Source organism: Oryctolagus cuniculus, chromosome 5 (genome assembly GCF_051225735.1).
Source record: "Oryctolagus cuniculus isolate XC-2025 breed Fujian yellow rabbit chromosome 5, ASM5122573v1, whole genome shotgun sequence".
NCBI classification, from domain to species: Eukaryota; Metazoa; Chordata; class Mammalia; order Lagomorpha; family Leporidae; genus Oryctolagus; species Oryctolagus cuniculus.
In genome coordinates, this window is record NC_142871.1 from 63,617,360 (window position 1) to 63,638,633 (window position 21,274).

The window sequence follows — 21,274 nt, forward strand, 5'->3', positions numbered from 1 at the left end:
TGAGGCTCAGAGACCGGCACTCCACCACACATCACACTCACCCGCTCACAGATGGAGAGAAAGACTCTTTCCCAGAATGCACAGCCTTCCAAGCGCTCTGAGGACCACCTCTTTTGGGGCTAAGCCTGGAGCCTGGAGCAGAAAAACTGGGATGTTCAGGAGCATCCAACACCTGCTTGCGAGGGCTAAGGGCCATGTTCCCACAGGAATTAGTCCCTAGTCTTGCCACAGGGCACACCTGAGGCCACTGCTCAGCAGGGGGGGGGTCTGACATAATTTGTAAATGCCACAGTGGGATCTGGCCCCAAGCCAGTTTTCTAAGCTCCTGGGACTCTCTGTCTGAACTTTAGCAGCAAACTTAAAATATACCTGTTTCAGTAGTGAAATGATTTCCAGTTCACACTCTGAGTTCTCTAATTTTGTGTTTGTAATGGCAAGCTATTTATCTCAGTGCAGTCACCAGCTCAGCTCTGCAACTTCCTGTACTGTCTATGCGATTGACACAGGTCATTTTTAATGCCAAAGGGAGATAGATGATCAGAAACCAAACTAGAAAAGCTTGTGGTACGTTTACTACTAAACTCTAACAGATGTGCCTGACTCAAACTGCAGGCATCGGGACTGGAGCATAATTTTAGGTACAAATTACTTACTGAGAATATTTATAGACAGAAAACTTCTTCAGCAAAGCAGAAAAAGTCTATGACATTTAACACAGATTATCCTATAGTTTAGCAATTGATAAAGAAGCCAAACATTGTAAGTGCATTAATTATGGTTTGTTTAGGAAAGTTTCCAAGACAGAGCGCTTAATCTAATCATGCTTGTTTTGTCAAAGAGTTTGAAAAGATAAAAATACAATCCATTGACTCATTATCTCTGCTCGCAGTTTGGATTTCGTATTTGTATCATTGTTCAGTCGCTACTGATCACAGTTCACTAACATCTATATGCACAAAATACATATCGCTACGTGTGACAATATTTATACTTACACATATTTTTATACTCACACATTTACTAGTACAAACCAGTTTTTATATTATATCTACCACATTCTGGATGAACTCCTGAAACTAATTAACCCTTCCATATGTCAGAACTCCCTCCTGACATCCATCCACTATAATACATATGAGCCAACAGTATATGAAGAAAGATTATATTAGATACAATCCCAACATTCATTTAGAAACAAAAAGGAGTCAAAATATAAATTGCACTGCCATCTGATTATTTTAAAAAACCTATTAGTCACTAATTGAATAAGGCATACTAATCGTAAGAGCATAGTGCATAACCAGTCTTTTTAACCAAGGAAAATCAGACCGAAGGGAAGGAAAACGGGAAAGATAAAGAAAAATTGTTAAAGGTCGTGGTGAGGCAAACATTTCTACTTGAAGATATTTTCACTACAGGACACTATAAGCAAGCTATGCCAAGTCATGTACTTCTCACACACAAAATTATATTGTATCAAATTTAAATTTGTTACAATGCCATGTACATTAAACCAGTGATAACGAAAATGTAACTCAATATCTGATCTAGGGAAACAGCAACCAACATTAGCTCCCAGCCACATGAAGTCAATCTCCAATGCCATCCCTGGTGTCAGCTAAACCTCAGCCAGTTCGTCTTCTGCAGGCATTTTTAAATAAATATGTGATTATCTCAATTAGGAAATCTTGAAGGAAGTCTCTGTGATGAGGCAATTTTGTTGCTCATTCTCAGTACCCTGCATTTGCTGTACTTAAAATAGACATTTGTACCAATGTCCTTTCTATTACCCTGGGGGGGGGGGGGATCACATACACATGAGTCCTTTTTCTTTCAGCTCACAGAGAAGCAACTTGATCCAACCCGAGTTGAAACCTGAGTAGGTCACTGTACACCACGATAAAATTCCCTAATCCCTGAGCCAAATCTCCCTAAGGGGGCCTCCTCCTCAGCCTCTACTTCCCAGGCTGACTTTTCCATTCGCTCTCTCCTCTTTCCCCCTTTCATTTCCCCTACCTTCAAGCCTTGATATGTGATCCTACGTGGGGGCTCAGGTTTCCGTTTTTACAGCTTAGGCCGGGCTAGCTGTATACATTCCTTTCTTTCTGCCGGGCAGTGATTACTTACCAGGGCTTCGTTTACACTGGTCCAGATGAAAGCCGTTCAGATGAAGGCAAACACAGCCAGGCAGCTCCAGCGGCACCGATATGAAGCTGCACAAGGCCACATTGTGTTCTCGGTGACATTTTGCTGCACACATTTTTATACAGGGCAACCAACTTGTTATGTTACACTACCCTTCAGGTCCAGCAGCTAGACGGGTAACAATACCACGAGATTGGGGGAGGGGTTTTGTCGATGCGGTTCTTGACATTAAAAACAGAAAAATATTAATGAGCTCGAAACCCTTTCGACTCTGAGAAACCACTTATTAAATGAGGATTGGGGTGCTGTTACATCAGAAGAGCACCTACAGGATAATTCCACTAAACACGCTGGCACGGTGTGTATGGACGTGACTAAAAATTCTGGCCAAGGGTCCCTCACATTGTCCCAAGCCAGAGAGAAAAATAGGATCCCACAGGCGATTGAATCATTTGCTGTGTTGAACTTCTTCTTTCATGCTACTCTGGATCGAAATGACGAGGATTAAAAGTACAAATGGTAGGTGGTGATTTGGAAGAAAAATACCATTTTCAAGAGAGGAAATTCTGTGCACTAAGGTTAATTCCATACTTAGTCCTGCAGCACTGGCTAAAACTTGTGTAATTTTTCCCCTTCACACAATGTTGTTTTTGTTTCTTCCTCACCAGTTCAGACAAACATCTGTTATACTGTAGAAGGACAACTATCTCCCAAACCACGGAGTGCGCCTGCAGCCAAAGTCAACAACACGAGCCCCGAGCTCAGAGCACAGTCAGCCTTTATATCCAGCCGGGATAACATTTCACATGTTTTGATTAAAATTAGCTAATTTGTAACTCTAGAACCTATGAAACTTAAAAACTGCCATCCATATAGATCCCATTAGGCAGCGTTTTAAAGGGCCAGAGCATGCTACAATTTCCTAGCTGCCCTCACCTCTCTCCTCCTCCCTCATTCCCAACGTAAAATGAAATGGAAAAGTAATCTGGAAGTGCTGGGCGGGAGGACATAGTGAGGAAGAACGGTTCCTGCAGACCGTCTGGATTCCACGCTCGTCCACAAAAAAACTTCTCCTGGTCTTTTGCTTGTTCTTTTCTTTCTCTCTCTCTCTCTCTCTCTCTCTCTCTCTCTCTCTCTCTCTCTCTTTTTTAACTGTCTGTCATTGGAATCCATGGAGGCATCCATGACAAGGAATGGCATTGGTTTTCAAGGTAAATCTTCCTTGATTTTCCAGTGGAGTGAGCTGCACCTCGAGCTTCCAGGCACTAAGTTCCTCACCCAGAAATAAAGACCCTAATTCCAAAACTTGGGTGGCTGGCTAGGTAAGCACACGCTCATAGGCGCTCAGGCATAGGGTGTGTGTATCCAAAAGCCCCCTTTGCCGGCTCCGCACAGGGCGCTCTTCATACAGTGGTTGTAACCAAGAAGACGTCAAAACACAATACACTGGACGTAGTGCTCTATCCCTGCAGTTTTGTCTTTTCAATACGAACTTAGCAAACCTGACCACGTCACCTGGCAGGAGACACCTTGGGAACACCAAGAAAGCTACTTTTTTTTTGTAACTCGCAGAAAGAAAAAATAGAGATTCAATAAAAATTGTTTAAAAAGAAATAAATCCAGAGAGACTCTGAAATCAACCCAGAATAAAACCCTCGCCCAGGCAAGAGCCACAACTTCGTGGGGCGACGACGAGAGGGTCCGGAGCCGAGCGGCGTCGGGGAGCCACCGCGGCGACGCGAACAGCTGGAGCGCTGTGCGCTGCGCTCGCCACCGCTGGGCACTGCTGGCCTGGCGGGGAGCCCGGCCCGCCGGGAGCCCTCGGGGCTGGCCTCTGCGAACAATGGACAGGCGCCCCGCGCAGGCCGCCCCGCAGAAGCGGTCTTTCGACGGGGCTCGCCGGGGGTCCGCTCCACCCGGCCGGGAGGCGTAGGCGGCCGCGGAGAAGAGCGGGCGGGGGCGGGTGAGGCGAGCCGGCCACCGGGACCGAAGCCAGCCCCGCGCAGCCCCGGCCGCACCTCGCCCCGCACTGCCCGCGCCTCAAACACCACGGCGGGCGACTCGGGAGCCAGCGGGACGGGGGAGCAGGCGCTGGCGTGCGCTCGCGGCTGCCTCGGCCGCACCGCTCCTAACTTTGGAGGGGTCCAGGGCGCCGCTTCCCGGAGAAGGGGGGACCCCGCCGCGCACCGGGAGCGCCCTCCGCGCGCCTGCCCGCCGCGGCGCCCCGCCGTGCTCCCCGGGACGCGCCCGTGCCAACCCAGGCTGTGAAAGGTGAAACAGTATGCGCGCCCCCCCACACCACCACCCCCACCACCGAGCCCAGCCAAACGCTAGCGTAGCGGATGTCGGGGATGCAGCCGCGAGCCGGCCTGGGCTCGGAGCCCCAGGAAGAGCCGAGGCTCCCGGCATCCCGCAAGGCTGACAGGCGCGCCCGGACCCCTCGAAGCCACACAACGAACGGCCCCGCGCAGCGGGCGGGAGAAAGGGCTCCGGCCTCCCAGCCCCGCGGTGCAGAAATACCTTCATCTCCTCGTTGATCTCCCGTTTCACGGGGTGGGCCGGTTTCCTGCTCCTTTTATTTTCCGGAGGTCTCCCCTCTTTCTCCATCTCTGCCATGTTTTTGTGTCTGGTTTCTGTGGAGATGAAATGGCTGCTGCCGCCGCCGGCGCTGGCGGTGGTGGCGGTGGCGGTGGCGGTGGAGGTGGTGCTGATGGTGGCAACGCTGGCGGAGGTAGCGGCGCTGGCGGGGCTGGCGGGGCCGGGGCGCGAGGGGGAGGCAGGCGCCGAGGAGCGGGGTCTCGTCTAGCGGCGGAGCACGTCAGCGGCTGTCACGGGGGAAGGTAGCTCGGGGAGTCTCGGGGATGCCGCCGCCGCCACTCCTGCTCCTGCTGCCGCCGCCGCCGCCGCCGCCAACGCCGCCGCTGCCGCCGCTGCCCGCGCCGCCGCCGCCGCTGCTGCTGCTGCCGCTCCCGCCGCCGCCGCCGCCGCCGGGCTGCATCCTCGGTGCCCCGTGGAGTAGTCAGCCATCTTCCGCCGCTCGGTCCGTCGGCATGGGCGAGGGGAGCCGGGCCCGGCGCGGAGAGAGCTGCTCGGGCGTGCGCGCGCGGACGAGTGTGTGTGTGTGCGTGTGTGTGTGTATGTGTGTGTGTGTGTGTGTGCGCCCCGGAGAGCGCGCCAGCCCCGGCGCCCAGCGCCTCCCGCGAGCCGAGCCGGGGGCGGGCCGGGGGCTGGCGCGGGGAGGAGGGGCGGGAGCGAGCGGGACAGGGCGGGGGGCCGGAGGGAGGGGGCGGTGGAGGGGGGGTGGGCAGGCCGGCCCCCGGCTCCAGAGCGGGCGTGGCTTCCACCGTCACTGGGCGCGCGGATGCTGCGCGGCTCCGGGGGCTGCTCGCGGCCGCCTGTTCGTCCACGGCGGGCAGCGGGAGGGACGCGGCGCCCCTTTCGGCCGCCACCTCTGAGCGACTGCCCCCCGGGCGCCAGCGCCCTCTCGGACCCCAGCCCCTCTCCCTAGCTCAGTGACGCGGGCTCCCGTGGGTTTAGAGTTGGTTTTGGGGCTCCCCTGTCCTAGCAGCTGCTGGGGAGAAATGAATGGGGCTGAGGGGAGGAGGTTTGGGAGGCTGTGGGAGCGCTCAGGAGAAAGGGCGGGGGACTCGAGGTCACCGCTGCCCCCCTGGGGAAGGCCGGCGGGGCTCAACGCGTCGGGACTGCAGAGCCAGGCTCGGAGCGGGGGAAAAAGCCCACAGCCTTGACCCCTCCTCAGCTGCCAGGACGGAGCGTCCCCCTCTGGAAGGCCACCGCAGGGCGCGTGGAGGCTGGCGGCCCCTTGGGGAGGTCCCCGCGCCCTGCCCAGCAGGTCCCCAAAGCGCGGCCTCCCGCTGAGCTTGCACGAAAGCTTGTGCCTCTAAAAGAACCACTCAGCAGTGGGACGTGTTGTCCTACAGCCCCCTGTTTTTTCTTTCGCTTCCCGCTTGTGGTCTCTCTCTCTCTCTCTCACACACACACACGCCCTTCTACAAAGTAACAGCTTTACTACGTGACCCCGTGCGCACCCTTAATCAGGTGCCCTGGCTTCGGCTGTTTAAGGTTGGAAAGAGTGGGTGCCGCTGGGAGCGCAAGGTCCAGCCTAGGTTTCCGACGGGGATCCCGACGCCCTCGCCACGCCCCTGCGAGACCCTCGCCTCGCCACCGGCTTGCACTCTGCACCCCAAGACTTCGCAGCTGGCTTCTGCTCTCTGCGGAGCGGTGCTTGCCCCCTCTGCGCGCTGCACAGGGCGCCCCCTCTCTGGTTCTCTGCCCCCGCTGTGTCCACGCCTGGCGCCAAGGTCGGATTGCGCCGGTCCCGCTCTCTGGGTTGAGGCATTGGCGTGAACTTCAGTGAGACCCAGGGCCCTGGACGCTCCTCCACGCCGCAGGGGACACATTGAGGTTCCGAGCGTCGGTCGCTCTCCTGCGCCGCGACACTTCGTAATTACCTACCACAATGCAGTGTGGGGGTGTCCATTGTTCCCTTGCTTGTTATGGTGGAGTGTTCATTATGACAGCGGTGGAACTTAAAATTACACATTTTTTTTAAGTGCTTGAAAGATAGAATGAATTCGGTGCGGGGCTGTGAGTAAGCGTTCCATTAAGACCTCAGGTTGGCTTGTCAAACGAGGCTCAGCCTGGGTATCGCGTTGCCTAATTTGCATTTTAGCATTGTTTTGTTTCTTTCGTAAACGTCAACTTGAAAATGCTTGGGAGGCTACCCAGGAGGGCTGAGCACCCTCTCTCACCTCCTCCCGGTGCCCAGGCAACGAGAGGAAGCCCACCCAGCTCAGCGTGGCTGCCGGAATCCCGGGCGAGCTGGGAGGCCTGAGCGAGCGCGGCCCAACCCGGCTCCGCGCCTGCAAGGGGTCCAGATCGAGACACTTGGCTCCTAGGAAAAGTTAGAATTCCCGGGACTAGTAAGATTTTAGGGAGCGCTCTGCACTAGTTACAGCGGCGTCTATTCCAGATTGTCCAGTTGTCTGTAGACCCAAGCTGTGCAGCCCACAGCGGACCTGCGACGACCCTCGCAGAAAGGGGCCCTAACTCCGCCTCTCCCTCCCGCAGCTGTCACAGCAGTCCCGAGCGGGTGTGTGTTGCGGTGGGGACTTCCCCCGAGGTACTGCTGCTGGGGGCAGAAGGGGGAGAGGCAGAGGGCTCTTCACTCTGAATTTCTTCTAGAACATCTGATAAATGACACGTGGACTGCAGGTAGTCTTCTGTCTGGTCCTCTTCGTCTTTCATGGGGGAAGTAAAGAGAAAACTTTTTGTTTGCACTTCTGAATATTTTAAACTGTTGGGAACATATACAGATGCAAAAAAAAAGAAAAGAAAAGAAAAGAAAAAACAGCTCTCTTGTCTTTTGGAAACGTATTTAAGTCCCCTCTGTTTCCTTCGGTGCCAGAGCCATTACAATTAATTCACTGTTGTTCGGCTGATATCAAATAACAAGTTCTATACCCCAAGTTCTAAGATACAGTTTCACAAGTTAAGAATAAAATCAACAGAGAAGGTGAACTGCAGCCCAGAGTTAGAATTAGAGGCATCTCTACTTCCTTGAAAGAAAATGACTTGCTCTGTGATGGTTTAGGCATTTAATTAGAAAATTATATTAGGGGGCTGCATCTGTTGTAGCCCAGTGAGTGAAACCACTGCTTGTGTCAGAGCAATGGTCGGAGCCCTAGCTGCTCCACTTCCGATCCAGCTCCCTGCTAATGCACTTGGGAAAGCAGCAGAAGATAGCCCAAGTGCTTGAGCCCCTGCCACCCAGTTGGGAGACCCGGATGGAGTTCCTGGCTCCTGGCTCTGACTTGGCCCAGCCCTGCCTTTGTGGCCATTTGTAGAGTGAACCAGTGGGTAGAAGATCTGTTTATGTGTGTGTGTGTGCATTTGTGTGTGTGTGTATGTTTGTCACTCTGCCTAGCAAATAAATCAATCTTAAAAAATGAGACTCATCAGCCACCTGTTCCTTCACAAGCATATGTCCTCCAGAAAAGTGAGGTGAGAAGATTGTATTACAATCCACAGTGCACAGCTTTAGTGACAATGAAAGCTCAGACCGTTTGTAAGAGGGAAACTTTTAACCCAGGATGAACTTTGGAACCACGATTGTTACACCTTGTTGAGGACTCGAGGTTTCTCCAAATGTAATGTAGGTGAAGACAATGATCATAAGAGTTGCTGGTGTTTGGGCATAGTGTCGGTTATTTACATTGCCCGGAGAACTTCAGAGTGTATAATTTATACCCTGTGGGGTAGCATACTACATGAACATACCACAGAAGAGCCACTCTTCTGCGATGACTTATACGCTCCCAATCGCCAGCATCAGTGCTCGCTCGCTCTCTATCTCTCTCTATCTCTACACACACACACATAGACAATTTTCCCTCTACTACCCCTGCCAGAACAAGCCTGATCTTTCACACCTTCCTCAGGTATATTTTCGTGACTGCCTTTACTCTTCAGGGCTGTGCTTGGTGTCCTTTCTGTCCCAAGTTGCCTAGAAAACACATCAGAGAGTAAAGGGAAGACCTTAGGGGGATCTGACTTGGGCTCTCCAACTCTGGATGCCTCACACCTAGTGAGGAATTAATCAGTGTTAGCTGATTGATTAGTATGACCTGATAAGAAACTTTAAAAACAGGTTTTCCTGTATTTCTTTTTTTTTTTAAGATTTATTTTTTATTTATTTATTTGAAAGGCCAAGTTACAGAGACCCAGAGGCAAAGGCAGAGGTAGAGAGAGAGGTCTTCCATCGTTGATTCACTCCCCAAATGGCTGCAACGCCTGGAGCTGAGCTAATCCAAAGCCAGGAGCCAGGAACTTCTTCCCGGTCTCCCACATAGGTGCAGGGGCCCAAGGACTTGGGCCATCTTCTACTGCTTTCCCAGGCCACAGCAGAGGGCTGGATTGGAAGAGGAGCAGGCAGGACTGGAACCAGAGCCCATATGGAATGCTGGCACTGCATGCAGCGGCTTTACCAGCTAAGCCACAGCGCCAGCCCCTTTCCTGTGTTTCTTGCTTGAAATTAATGCTATCTTGAAGTAACTCTGTGACCTAACCAAGTAATGGAATTAAACTATGTGGAATGATTGCTATACTGAACAGATTGTAGGAACTGTCTTACTTAATACTCACAAAACCCTGTGAGGTCACATCTACTATTATCTCCATTTTACAGATGAGGAGAGTAGGGTTATACAAGCTACAAAGGCACAAACTAATAAGTAATGGAATTTGAATTTGTAACTTCCTGTCCAATGCTAGCATTTGGAGCTCTTAACAGTATGCAAATTTGCTTTAATGAATTCCTTTAGCAATCTGTGTTTTATTTAATCTAAGGCCCATATTTTCCACATTTAACATCTCCAAGACTATGATGTATTTTACATTCAGTTCTTACAATTATGAATGGTATCTCTTTTTTTCTCAGTGGTATGTAAAATATCTGCACATTTCCCAATCAGTGCTGTGCTAGATTACGTTGGATTATGCTACAATAACAAGTCTTCAGAAAATCACAGGGACTTAAAATAGCCCAGATTTATACTTCTCATTCAGACAAAGTTATCTAAAGATCTCTGTGACTTTGCAGTGCAGCCATGATTTGTGTGATGACTTGGTCATCATACTTGCACGCTGGTGTGTACTTCCACCATCCCTACCCTTGCAGAAGAGAGAGTGCTAGAGCACCCATCTCACCAGCAATTGAGTGCTCCAGCCTGGCAGTGACAAATGCTACTTCTGCCTCCAATCCATTGGCTGATATTAGTCACATGGATCTGCACAACTCCTAAGGACACTGGGAAGTTTGATCTCTCTCAAATCCCACAAAGAGGAGGAGAACTAGAGCATGTAACTTTTTTTAAAGATTAATTTATTCATTGAAAGAGAGAGAAAAGGAAAGGCAGAGAGAGAGAGAGAGGTCTTCCATCTGCTGGTTCACTCCCCAGTTGGCTGCCACAGACGGAGCTGCACCGATCTGAAGCCAGGACCCAGGAGCCAGGAGCTTCCTCCAGGTCTCCCACGTGGGTGCAGGGACTCAAGGACTTGGGCCATCTTCTGCTGCTGTCCCAGGCCATAGCAGAGAGCTGAATTGGAAGTGGAGCAGCCAGGACTCAAACCAGCGCCCATATGGGATGCTGGCACTTCAGGCAGTGGCTTTACCCACTATGCCACTGTGCCGCCCCAAGCATGTAGCTTTTTATACCACAAAGACATTGAAATATGGTCATTAGGATACATTGACATAAATATTAGGAAACTATGTAATTCAAAACACATGTGTAGTGATTAGCCTGTGATTTCTCATCTTCCATCCAAAACATACTTTTGAAACTCATGATCGTGTTTAATTGCACAGAACAAAAAATTCTAGAATCAATTTCAGAAAGAAAATTTTTAGAAATGTAACTGATGCAGTTTGTTTAAAAAGATTTTTTTCTTTATTTGAAAGGCAGAGAGAGAGAGTGAGAGAGATGTTTTCCATCTGCAGGTTCACTTCCCAAATGGCTGCAGTGACCAGAGCTGGGCCAAGCCGAAGCCAGAAGCCAAGAGCTTCATCTGGGTCTCCCACGTGGGTGCAGGGCCCCAAGTATTTGTGTCATCTTCTACTACTTTCCCAGGTATGTTAGCAGAGAGCTGGATTGGAAAGTGGAGCAGCTGGGACTTGAACTGGCACTCATATGTGATGCTGGCATTGTAGGTGGTGGCTTAACCCACTGTGCCACCGCACCGGCTTCAGTGCAGGGGTTTTAACTGGGACCATAGATGAGCACATAGGGCTCTGGAATCTCTTGAAATGATATGTAAAACTTCCAGTGCCAGTTCCCAGATCTCACAGAACTTGTCTGTAAAGGGCACAATAAGCACTCAAACAAGTAATAAAGAAGAGAATTTTAGGTCCAACCAGCTGACATGGAAGGTTAATATGATAGAGGGCAGGTGTAGGAGCAGAGGGTCTGCTTGGCTTACACAATCGTGAAAGTCCTCTATGAGGAGAGATTTGAAAAAGAAGAAAAGGGAGGACCTGTGTAGAGATCTTGAAATCCTGGAGAAAAGTGTTCCAGCTGATGCTTTAATGGATCTAGAGAATGGATGTGCTTGGCTCCATTCCCAATTTCTCAAATTTCAGGTTGAGAAATTGAAAGATGCCTGGAGTATAGAGAATGAGGACAGTGGTAGGAGAAGGCGTAAAAGGAATGAGGAGACCAGAATACACTGAACCTGCAGGCCATGGTGAGGGGTCGGGACTTCCAGAGCTATGCGAACAAAGACACAGCTAAAAGACACCGCCCTTTACATGGGAACACTCTACGTTCTTTCTGGCTCTGTTATTTGTATGTGTGGGTCATCAGGCTCTGCCACTACACACCAGGTTAATCTGTGAGCAGACCCCTCGCTAGGGTCCCCCTCCCTGCTTGCTGCTCCAAGAACATCTTTGCTACCTTTTCCGTGCAACGTGAAGACTGTGCACAGCCCTCCCAGAAGGACGGGGGGCTCCCTCAGTCATGGAGGTGTAAGAAGCTCCCCCCACCCCAGCTTATAGCTTCCAACCTCCAGGTTCCTTGCAAGAGAGTGAGGAGCGTTGTCCTTTGCAGTGGGGCCTTGAGCTTAGCATTTCATCTTTTCATCCCTTCAGTGTTAAGATGAGCCTAATAGAGTTGAAGATATTGTGATATCACATAATATCTATTTCAATGAACCAAAAATAAGCAGCACACATTTCGATAAACAAATGTGCAATATTTATTCTTCTGAGAATCATTATTGTTTTACAGGAGACTTATATTTATAAACACAGCCTAATACAGATATGTATGCTAATTTAAGGAAACCTGACACAAAGAATAATTGCCTACCTAATAAAATTGTTTTTCATTTTCAAATTAATGTACAATAGGATTCCTTTTAATAGTATTTTCAAAAGTATAATACCATTAATTTATTTGTTTTTTTAATACCATTAATTTATAAAAATGAGATTTTCGTGTATACTTTTAAGAATATTCCAACAATGCCTGTTGAGATAAACATACTGGTACCTATACATTTAAGAAGTCCTTTCAAGTTATGACTTTTAAAATTTATTTGTTTGTTTGTTTGTTTGTTTATTTGAAAGTCAGAGAGAGAAGAGGCAGAGAGGTCTTCCATCCGCTGGTTCACTCCCTGGTTGGCTGTCATGGACAGAGCTACACCACTCTGAAGCCAGGAGTCAGGAGCTTCTTTCAGGTCTCCCACATGAGTGCAGGGGCCCAAGGACTTGGGCCATTTTCTACTGCTTTTCCAGGCCATAGCAGAGAGCTGAATTGGAAGCGAAGCAGCCGGGTCTCAAGCCGGCGCCCATATGGGATGCTAGAGCTGCAGGTGGCAGCTTTACCCACTATGCCACAGTGCTGGCCCCAAGTTATAATTTTTAATTAATATTTATCAAAGTAGAAATCAAAGCTCAGTATTTATTTACTTCAAACATCTCTATGTTCAAAAAATGTTGAACTCAATTATCAAAGTGCAAATCTGAATATATGTGGATTAAGCCTACAAAATTAAATGAAAACCACCCCCAAGCAAACACAACAGTCACTGATGTAGAGCAAGGCCGGTCATCATCACGTGTATTTGGTGGATACTCAAAGGCAGGCATAGGAGTAGGAAAGTTGTGCAGTGGAGAGAAGAAAGAGAAATACACCAGGTGTTCTCTGATTGTAGTTGTTGGGGTGGAGAAGCCAGAAGAGGACGAAGCAAAAGTCCAGCCCACCAGAAGCAGAGCATCCTGTAGGATTAATGTGGAAATGATTTGGCTTTCTCTGGTTGCTCCTAGTTGCATGGGGAGTAATGATAAAGGAATCAGGAAGCTGGCAGGCATTGACCAAGTCCTAACCATTCTTGTTGCACCCAAAGATGGTGCTTTGTCCTCTCTGGCTTGTTGCTGCCAGGGTTGGAATTCTGTCATGGTATATGATCCAACCATACCTCATTGGTATAGTCAGTCTCTCAAGTCAAATAGAAAATAATTGAGCTTAACTAAAGAGAAACTAGATCAAGATGTAAAGCAGCTTCCATTTATGCTGTGATAACATTTTGATACATTAAGTGTTTTGTTTTATTCATGCCCTCTAACTTATTTCTACCCCATGTAGTCACTCAAACTAGACTTTGGCATCCATTGCTTCAGGATAGAAATGTTACAAAGGGAATTCACAGAAAAACATAAGTTGTCATGACTTGAATTTTAAAATGGACCTATGCAATTCAAGGCACAAAAATAATTTGAAAGGGATTTTTACTTTGAGTCTGTAAAGCTCAAATTTTGTATATGAAGATCTAGTGACTGGTGCTTGCGCTGTGACAGAGCAGGTAAAAATAAAATCTTTTAAAAAAAAAAGCTGCCGCCTGCAGGGCCAGCATCCCATAGCAGCACCAGTTTGAGTCCTGGCTGCTCCACTTCTGATCCAGCTCTCTGCTATGGCCTGGAAAAGCAGGAGAAGATGTCCCAAGTCCTTGGGCCCCTAAACCCGTGTGGGAGACCTGGAAAAGGCCCCAGGCTCCTGGCTTCAGAGTGGCACATTTCCGGCTGTTGCAGCCAGTTGGTGAGTGAACCAGCAGATGGAAGACCTCTCTCTCTTTCTCTGCCTCTCTCTCTCTCTCTCTCTCTCTGCCTCTCCTCCTCTCTCTGTGTAACTTTGACTTTCAAATAAATAAATAAATCTTTTAAAAAATGAAAAAAAAGACCTAGTGACCTGAAAGATTCAGATTATAAAGTTAATGTCATAAAAATTAGGTTTAGAAAAAGAAACGATAGGTCAAAGAGAGTTCTTCCCAATCTGAAAAAGCATGCTTCTTTGGGGTTGGGAGAGAGAAGGAGCAAACAAACTTAGACATTGCATGGAGCTCACTGTAGTTTTCCACCCAGGTCCCAGTGCCTGGGATAGTTGGGAGTTGGGGGAACTACCAGAATAGGTTTGAATAAATATGAAAGCAGGCAGCAGAGAGCACAGGTGACTCATGCCTTTGGAGACAGAGCCCATAGCAGCAGTAAGTATCACAGAATAGACCACCCCAGTATGGCCCAGCCAGGCACAGTGGGTAGGTGTAGTATAAGGAAGGAACCTGGGCAGGAGGGCCTGGAATGGCTTTAAGAGTCTCTCTGCTGCAATGTATATGCCTCCTAAATGACTGAGAGTGGAATAGATTGCTCAACTGGAGAAGTCCAGCCCCCATGATGTTCGATCAGACTCTCAAGACTCATCTCAGGGGTGTCACTTGGAGACTTGACTGTGGCTGAGGAGTAAACACCACCCACCCTCCCAACCCCTCTCCGATACCAACCAGCATAGAGGCTGGATAAAAGAGAAGTCCAAATCAACTAAGATTATCTGCAGATTTCATTTCCTACATCTCATACAGGAGTCTTGTCAGAGTTAGTCCAGTTGTAAGAAAATAAAGTTGATGTATATCAAATACTTGAGGTCTTTACATGGATATTTGTAAATTTTGCTATGACTCAACTTTGCTTTTAAGCAATTTTTTGACTCCTTAAGTAAATTTGGGGCATCCTCTGTCTAATTATTTAATATATAAATAGTATCACCCAGATGAAATCCTTTCTTTCAGGTTATGGTCCCAAAGAAATGTCATATTAAGGCCAACTTAAATACAGAACACTTTTCAGTAATTAATCAAATTCTGATAAAAACTCAGTATTTGAGTTATTGCAAATTGCCATTGCCTTCCTTGATGAAATTCATTGATGAAACCAGCAGTCTTCTCTTTATTTGATTTATATAGATACTAATGTAGACTTATATAATATATTTCCTTTAGATTTATGATCAAATGCAATTTAAATCTTTGAACCTCTGATCTTTTGCATCAAGTATTGAGTATTGAACTCCTTCCATGAGCTAAGTATTTTGCATCCCTATTTCACACCTTATAAAAATGAGCCTGAGCATGAGATCACTCTATCCTGTGACCAATCTGGTATAAAAGTGCCCAGTTCACCAACTCCTACGTGGGTAATATGCTTTCCCTGATACTACACTGCTGTTCCTCTTTGCTCAGCCCTTCCAACATATTTGGGTGGGAGGGGTAAGGAGAGCATTGCAAAGGTGGTGAATAATTTTAATTCCTTATTTTTAAATATTCTTTTTCTCCTTTACACATGGCCGTTATGGACATTAAAACAGCTAGAGCAAATTCCTCAACCTTTTAAAAGTAACATACCACATTTCAATATTCTCCAACCAAATAGGGTATTCAGTCAATGGTTACAGATGATTGATATCTATGTTTTGACCTGCCTCCTTTGAGAAACATTACATGTAGTAAAAAACATTTTTCTATCACAGAAAATTTGTCTCCGATGTGCTGTTGAGCTATAAGTTGTCTCTTTATTACATCCCAGAGGGAGGAAGTTGAGTGGAAAAGATTCTGCAGTTTAACTATGAGAGAACATTACACATTTGAGTGGAAGGAAAAAATCCATCAAAAGCTAAGTAGATAAATGAAGGATTCCATCATAAGTCCTGGGACATGGACTGTGCATTTGTTTTTGTAAAAATTGCATTCAAGCTATTAAATCTGTATCCCAGATGCTGATGAAGGACTCTTGCTTCCACCGGTCTTGTCCTTTCCACCTGCAGCTGAACTCCTTTTGGAGGCCTCCTTGTGAGGGAGAGCTGGCAGGACAAAATCCAGATGTACTGGTCAGAGGCTGTCCCACGGAAGAAAAGCTCAGAATGGACAGTATGGGGAAGAGCTCAAGCCCTAAACTGGAAGACAAAGCAGACCAAAACAAAAACCCAACCTGGGAAAAAATGAAGTACAACACTGAACACGCAGCCCACACTGGGCTCACTTTTCCTGTTGTACGTGGTTGAGTTTTGTAGCTTGACACATGGACAATCACTTGGAATTTTAGTAATAACAAAAGCTACTCTTTACTGAATGTTCCTTTATGCTCCAGACACTGTGCTAAATACTTTGCAGAGATTATTCTATTCAGTCCTCCTGGTTACAAGTGTTGGAGGAAGTGTGAGGTTGACTCCAGAGTCTGCCTCTCTGCTCCCTTGCGGTACTGAAGGTCTCCAGCACGGTGCTTGCTTGGAAGCAGCAGTAATGATCTATCACTGTCTGAAGAAATAAAACATTGAAAGAAAGAGGGTGCGGTGCTCATAGATCCCAGTAGGCTGGGAGAACAGGCTTGGGAAACAGGCAGGAACTCAGAGCATCAGGAAACCAGGCCACAGGTCGAGTCTGTCCAAGTTGTCACCATCTCTGCTTCTGCAACTCCCTCCTGCCTAGAAACCACCACGAGACACCCAAGCTGAACTTCCTTCAGCTCAGTGGTGCACAGGCATGGGTGGGAGGGGCTATTGCCAACTGTCAGGCCCTGTTCCACCTGCCAAGGTGTGGGGAGATCAAGATTGGAACATGTTGGCTTCCACAGTGGAAGGCAAGTTCTGGTATCCCAACAAGATCATCCTCAATAAGGAATTCTCCCTAAAGGTAAGGACCCAAAAGACTATTGCAAAGTCTTTCCAGACTACCCACTGCAGCTACTTTGTAGCAAATCATTCCATTAAGAAAGTAAATGTAAGGCTGTAAAATCATTTTGACAGGTCAGGCAAAGGTCGAATTATGCAAACATTAAATACTGCAAATCAAATCCTGACTGACCTAGAAACTCATCCTAATAGATGTATTTGCAATCTTTAAGTGTAAGCTTTGAAAGGCAAATTTGGTAACCCATATGCTAAACATCAATTAATTGGAATGTTTAGGGAATAAAATGTTCCTGTTAACTTAAATTTCTAACTAGCTGTGATGAGCCTTTAAAAAGACTCATGAACCTTTATATTTCAGATCTTGCCTCAAAATTCTTTTTTTAAGAGGCACATTTATTCATCATCATGATCAGATTATTGCATTTAGCAATCAATAGCATGGGAACAAAATGGGGGAGGGGGAACTATATTACATTCCTTTGTTGGAATGCTTTAAATTTTCTTTAGAACCAGAAACTAAAAGAACTTGCTAAACAGTTAGTCACAAATATAGTCCTTGAGGTTTGTTTTGTGTTGGGTTTTTTGTTTGTTTGTTTCGCCCATGTTCCTGAGTATTGTCTAAAAATCTCTTCTTTGTAGCAGCAAGGCCCTGATACCACTGCAGTTGGCTGGGTCCGCAAATCAGCTGTGACCTGTAGCTTCCCTGGGACTTCTCTGCTCTCCTCTTTTCCTAAGCTTTGTTTCTTGGCAGTTCTTAAAATTCTGCCACTGCCACAGTTTCTGGTTCTAGAATCACTGTGTAACCACCTTGATTTCAAGGTTTGGTTAAAAGAAAAAAAAAAAAGAGCTGCCACCACCACAGGGGCCAAGCTTCCGCCTCCAAAGTTTCCTCCTCCTTTCCTGGGTCCAGAATTTGAAGATTCGCTGTTGCAATTGCCAAAAATCACTGTAGTTCCATCACCTCTGAAATTGCTTCTGTCATTGCCAAGCCTACACTAGCCATCCCCGCTGCCACCACATCCACCACCACCTTGGTCTTCACAGCAGGGACCTTTCACAGTAGGGTGTTTCTGAAGGACAAGCCTATCCACAGGGTTACCAAAGTCACAAAGGTAAAGCCCCTCTGCCTGCCACTGCCTCTGTCAGTCATGGTTTCAATGGCTTCAATGTTTCCTAGATTGTTCAAAATAACCTCTGAGATGATGTTCGTTGGTGACTTCTTTAAAGCCAGCAACAATGATGTTTTTCACAGTGAGGTGGGCTGCTGGTCTTTGAGAATCTCTTGATGCAGCACTCTGTGGCTCCACAGCTTGTCTATCCACCTTCATGTGTGGCCATGCATTCAGGGCGTAGAGGGATAAACCCAAAGCACCGGGAGTGCGTGCTGCCTGGATTTCTGATCACTGCACAGTCCCTGAGTATCCCCGTGGCTCAGAATGGCTCCTGGGACTCTCCATGGTGGGCTTTAAGCTCAGTGCTCTGATGAAGAGCTTCTGCAGCTGGCCAGCTCCTTAGGAGATTCTGACTTGGATGTGACAGCAGTGGGAAGAGACTTGGACGTTGCTGCTTCAGTGACATCTATGAGCAGAAAGCCACCCCCGAAATTTTTAATGCAATATTTAGATTGGGGCCAGCACTATGGCATGGCAGGTGAACTTGTCACCTGCAGTTCCAGTATCCCTTATGGGCACTGATTTGAGTTACAGCTGCTCCACTTCCAATCCAGCTCTCTTGTCATGGCCTGGGAAAGCACTAGAAGATGGCTCAAGTCCTTAGGCCCTTGCTCTCATGTGGGAGACCCAGAAGAAGCTCCTGGCTCCTGGCTTGGGATTGGCCCACCTCCGGCCATTGCAGCCATTTGCGGAGTGAACCAGCAGATGGAAAACTTCTCTTTGTCTCTGCCTCAACCTCTACCTCTCTAACTCTGCCTTTCAAAAAAAAACAAATAAATCTTTAAAATATTTGGATTATAAAGATTTTGCCATGTCTCCCACTGTTTGGGATTATAAAATGTACTGGTGGTGAACTGGGGTAAGTGTATACAAATCCTAGGGTGTACTTTCCATGTGGATTTCATTAACACACATACAGCCACTGTGAATTTCTCTTTTCTTTTCTCCAATGCAAAAGCATTGGGGAAAGTGGAGGAAATCAATTCTATCCATTTAAACAAGCGTTTTATTTGGAGTCCACTAAATAAATCCCAGAATTGTGCTAGGCATTGTGAACATAAATATAAATGATAAAAATGTTTTTAAAGTGAGGTGGGAACTAAGAATAGCAGAAGACTAAATGGGAGAACAGAGATGGTGACCATCTGAGTTGGGCCTTGAAGGATGATGAGTAGGACACTGACAGGTGAGGGAGGGAAGAGGAGGAGCACCCTAGGCAGAAAGAACAAACATAGAAAAGGTATCAGTATATGAAAATACAATAGAAGTAAGGGGAGGGGGAAAAATCAGTGAGCCTACGATGAATGTGGTAAAAGTAGTTGGGAGGTCATCCAAACGTAGGATAGGACCAGGCTGGCAATGGCCTCCAAAACCGTGCTAACAGATCATGGACTTTTCTCAGAAAGTCCTGGAAGCCACAAGGTCTTTTTCAATATAAGAGTAATAAGAATATGAATGAAGGCTAGGACAACCATCCTACAAACAGTAAAAGACAAAAAGAGATCAGAGGTAGGAAGTTACACAATTAAGGTTTGTAATAGTCCAAGAGTCACTATCGATGGCTTAGACTCGCCTGGTAGTGGCTAGAGGGAATTCTTTTCTCTAAGATTTACCTTATAGAAAGAATCCATGAGAATTGGTAATTGTGCATGGTGTGCCTGTGGTGGTGGTGGTGGGGCACATTGTGGGAAGAAATGAGTATTCTGGATAACAGAACCCACTGTGTGATAACTATCTCATTTCGAAAGTGAAGAGCAGTCATCCATATTTTTAAAACTCTCCAGGGCTTCTGATGATCAGCTACTTTGAGAAAGGAGGACTTAAGTTGAGAAAGTGAAAGGAAATAGCACCCAATAACATGAGATTTGTTATTTTATCATGTCCTTTCTTCTCTACCCCTGAGACATATCCTGAATCTCACTTCTCTCTAATTCTGCTTTGCCCACTCTAATCTTAGACACATTTATCAATTGACAAAACTAAGTGATAGCTACTTACCTGGGCTCGCTGCTTCTGCTCTTGCCCTGTGCAACCCACATTCCACAAAGGAGCTAAAGCAATTCTTCAAAAGAAAAATATACTATGTACTCCCTTGTTGAAAATATTCCAACAATTTTGTAACATACTGTGAGGGTTTTAAAATAAGTCTGGTAAATTCTTTGATACTCCTTTCTTGAGAAAATAGATCTTGATTTTTCTCCCCTTGATTGAAGACTATACTTAGTGACTCACTTCTAAGAAATAAAATGGGGGGCCAGCACTGTGGCATAGCGGGTAAAGCTGACACTTGTGGCACTGGCATCCTTTCTGAGTGTCACTTCGAGTCCCGGCTGCTCCACTTCTGATCCAACTCTCTGCTAATGGCCTCGCAAAGCAGTAGAAATGGCCCAGGTCCTTGGGCCCCTGCAACCATGTGGGAGACCTGGAAGATGCTCCTGGCTTCTAGCTTTAGCTCTGGCTGTTGTGGCCATTTGGGGAGTGAACCAGTGGATGGAAGATCTCTCTCTGTCTCTCCCTCTCTCTCTTTCTCTCTGTAATTCTTTCAAATAAATAAATAAATATTTTATTTATTCATTTTTAAAGATTTATTTTATTTATTTGAAAGACAGAATTACAAAGAGAGGTAGAGACAGAGAGAGAGGTCTTCCACCTGCTGGTTCACTCCTCAGATGGTCGCAACGGCCGGAGCTGCATTGATCCGAAGCCAGGAGCTTCTTCTGGGTCTCCCACCCAGGTGCAAGGGCCCAAGGACTTGGGCCATCTTCTACTGCTTTCCCAGGCCATAGCAGAGAGCTGGATTGGAAGAGGAACAGCTGGGTCTCGAATCGGCATCCATATGGGATCTGGTGCTTCAGGCGAGGCCGCTAACCCACTGTGCCACAGTGCTGGCCCCTATAAATAAATATTTTAAAAAAGAGATAAAATGGGACAAAACAAATGTTAGTAGGCAATGTCTGAGATTAGTGCATGAAAGGCATTGTGGTTTCCTTCTTGTTCTTTCTTCTTGGGTCACTTCCTTGGAAGCCAGCTGTCATGTCATGATGACACTCAAGCAACTCTAAGGAGAGGTCCATTCCACAAGGAACTGAGGCCCCACATCAACAGCCGGCCAGGACCCAAGTCTTCTCCCAGTAGACTAGTGAGTAAACCATATTGCAAGTGAATTTCCTAGCCTCTGTCAAGCCTTCGGATGTCTGTGGCCCCAACCAGCATCTCAACTTCAGTTATACAAGAGACTGGCTGTCAGGCTCCCAAATTCCTGACCCAACAGAAACAGCAAATGCTGATGTGGGAGAAATCCATAAAGCAACTTACAGACCTAAACTTTATCCTTAGGATGTAATCTGAATTCTTGTCTTGGCCTGTGTGGCCCCCCATTCTCAGTATTCTGTCTATATTACTTTCTCCACCACTCAGTTTGTGGGA

At 47.1% G+C, this 21,274-nt stretch overlaps 1 protein-coding gene across 2 annotated transcripts in view; it reads right to left on the reverse strand.

Annotated features, from left to right (window-relative positions):
• Nucleotides 1–5,362, reverse strand: part of SOBP (sine oculis binding protein homolog) — a 165,652-nt gene extending 160,290 nt beyond the window's left edge. Inside the window, exon 1 of one of the 2 annotated variants that reach the window (XM_051855416.3) lies at nucleotides 4,666–5,362. In XM_051855416.3, the coding sequence (XP_051711376.1) occupies nucleotides 4,666–4,761 (96 nt within the window). In that variant the 5' untranslated portion in view covers nucleotides 4,762–5,362. The remainder of the gene's footprint in view (nucleotides 1–4,665) is intronic. The other variant, XM_051855417.3, reaches the window with a different exon arrangement.
• Nucleotides 5,363–21,274: the final 15,912 nt, after the last annotated feature.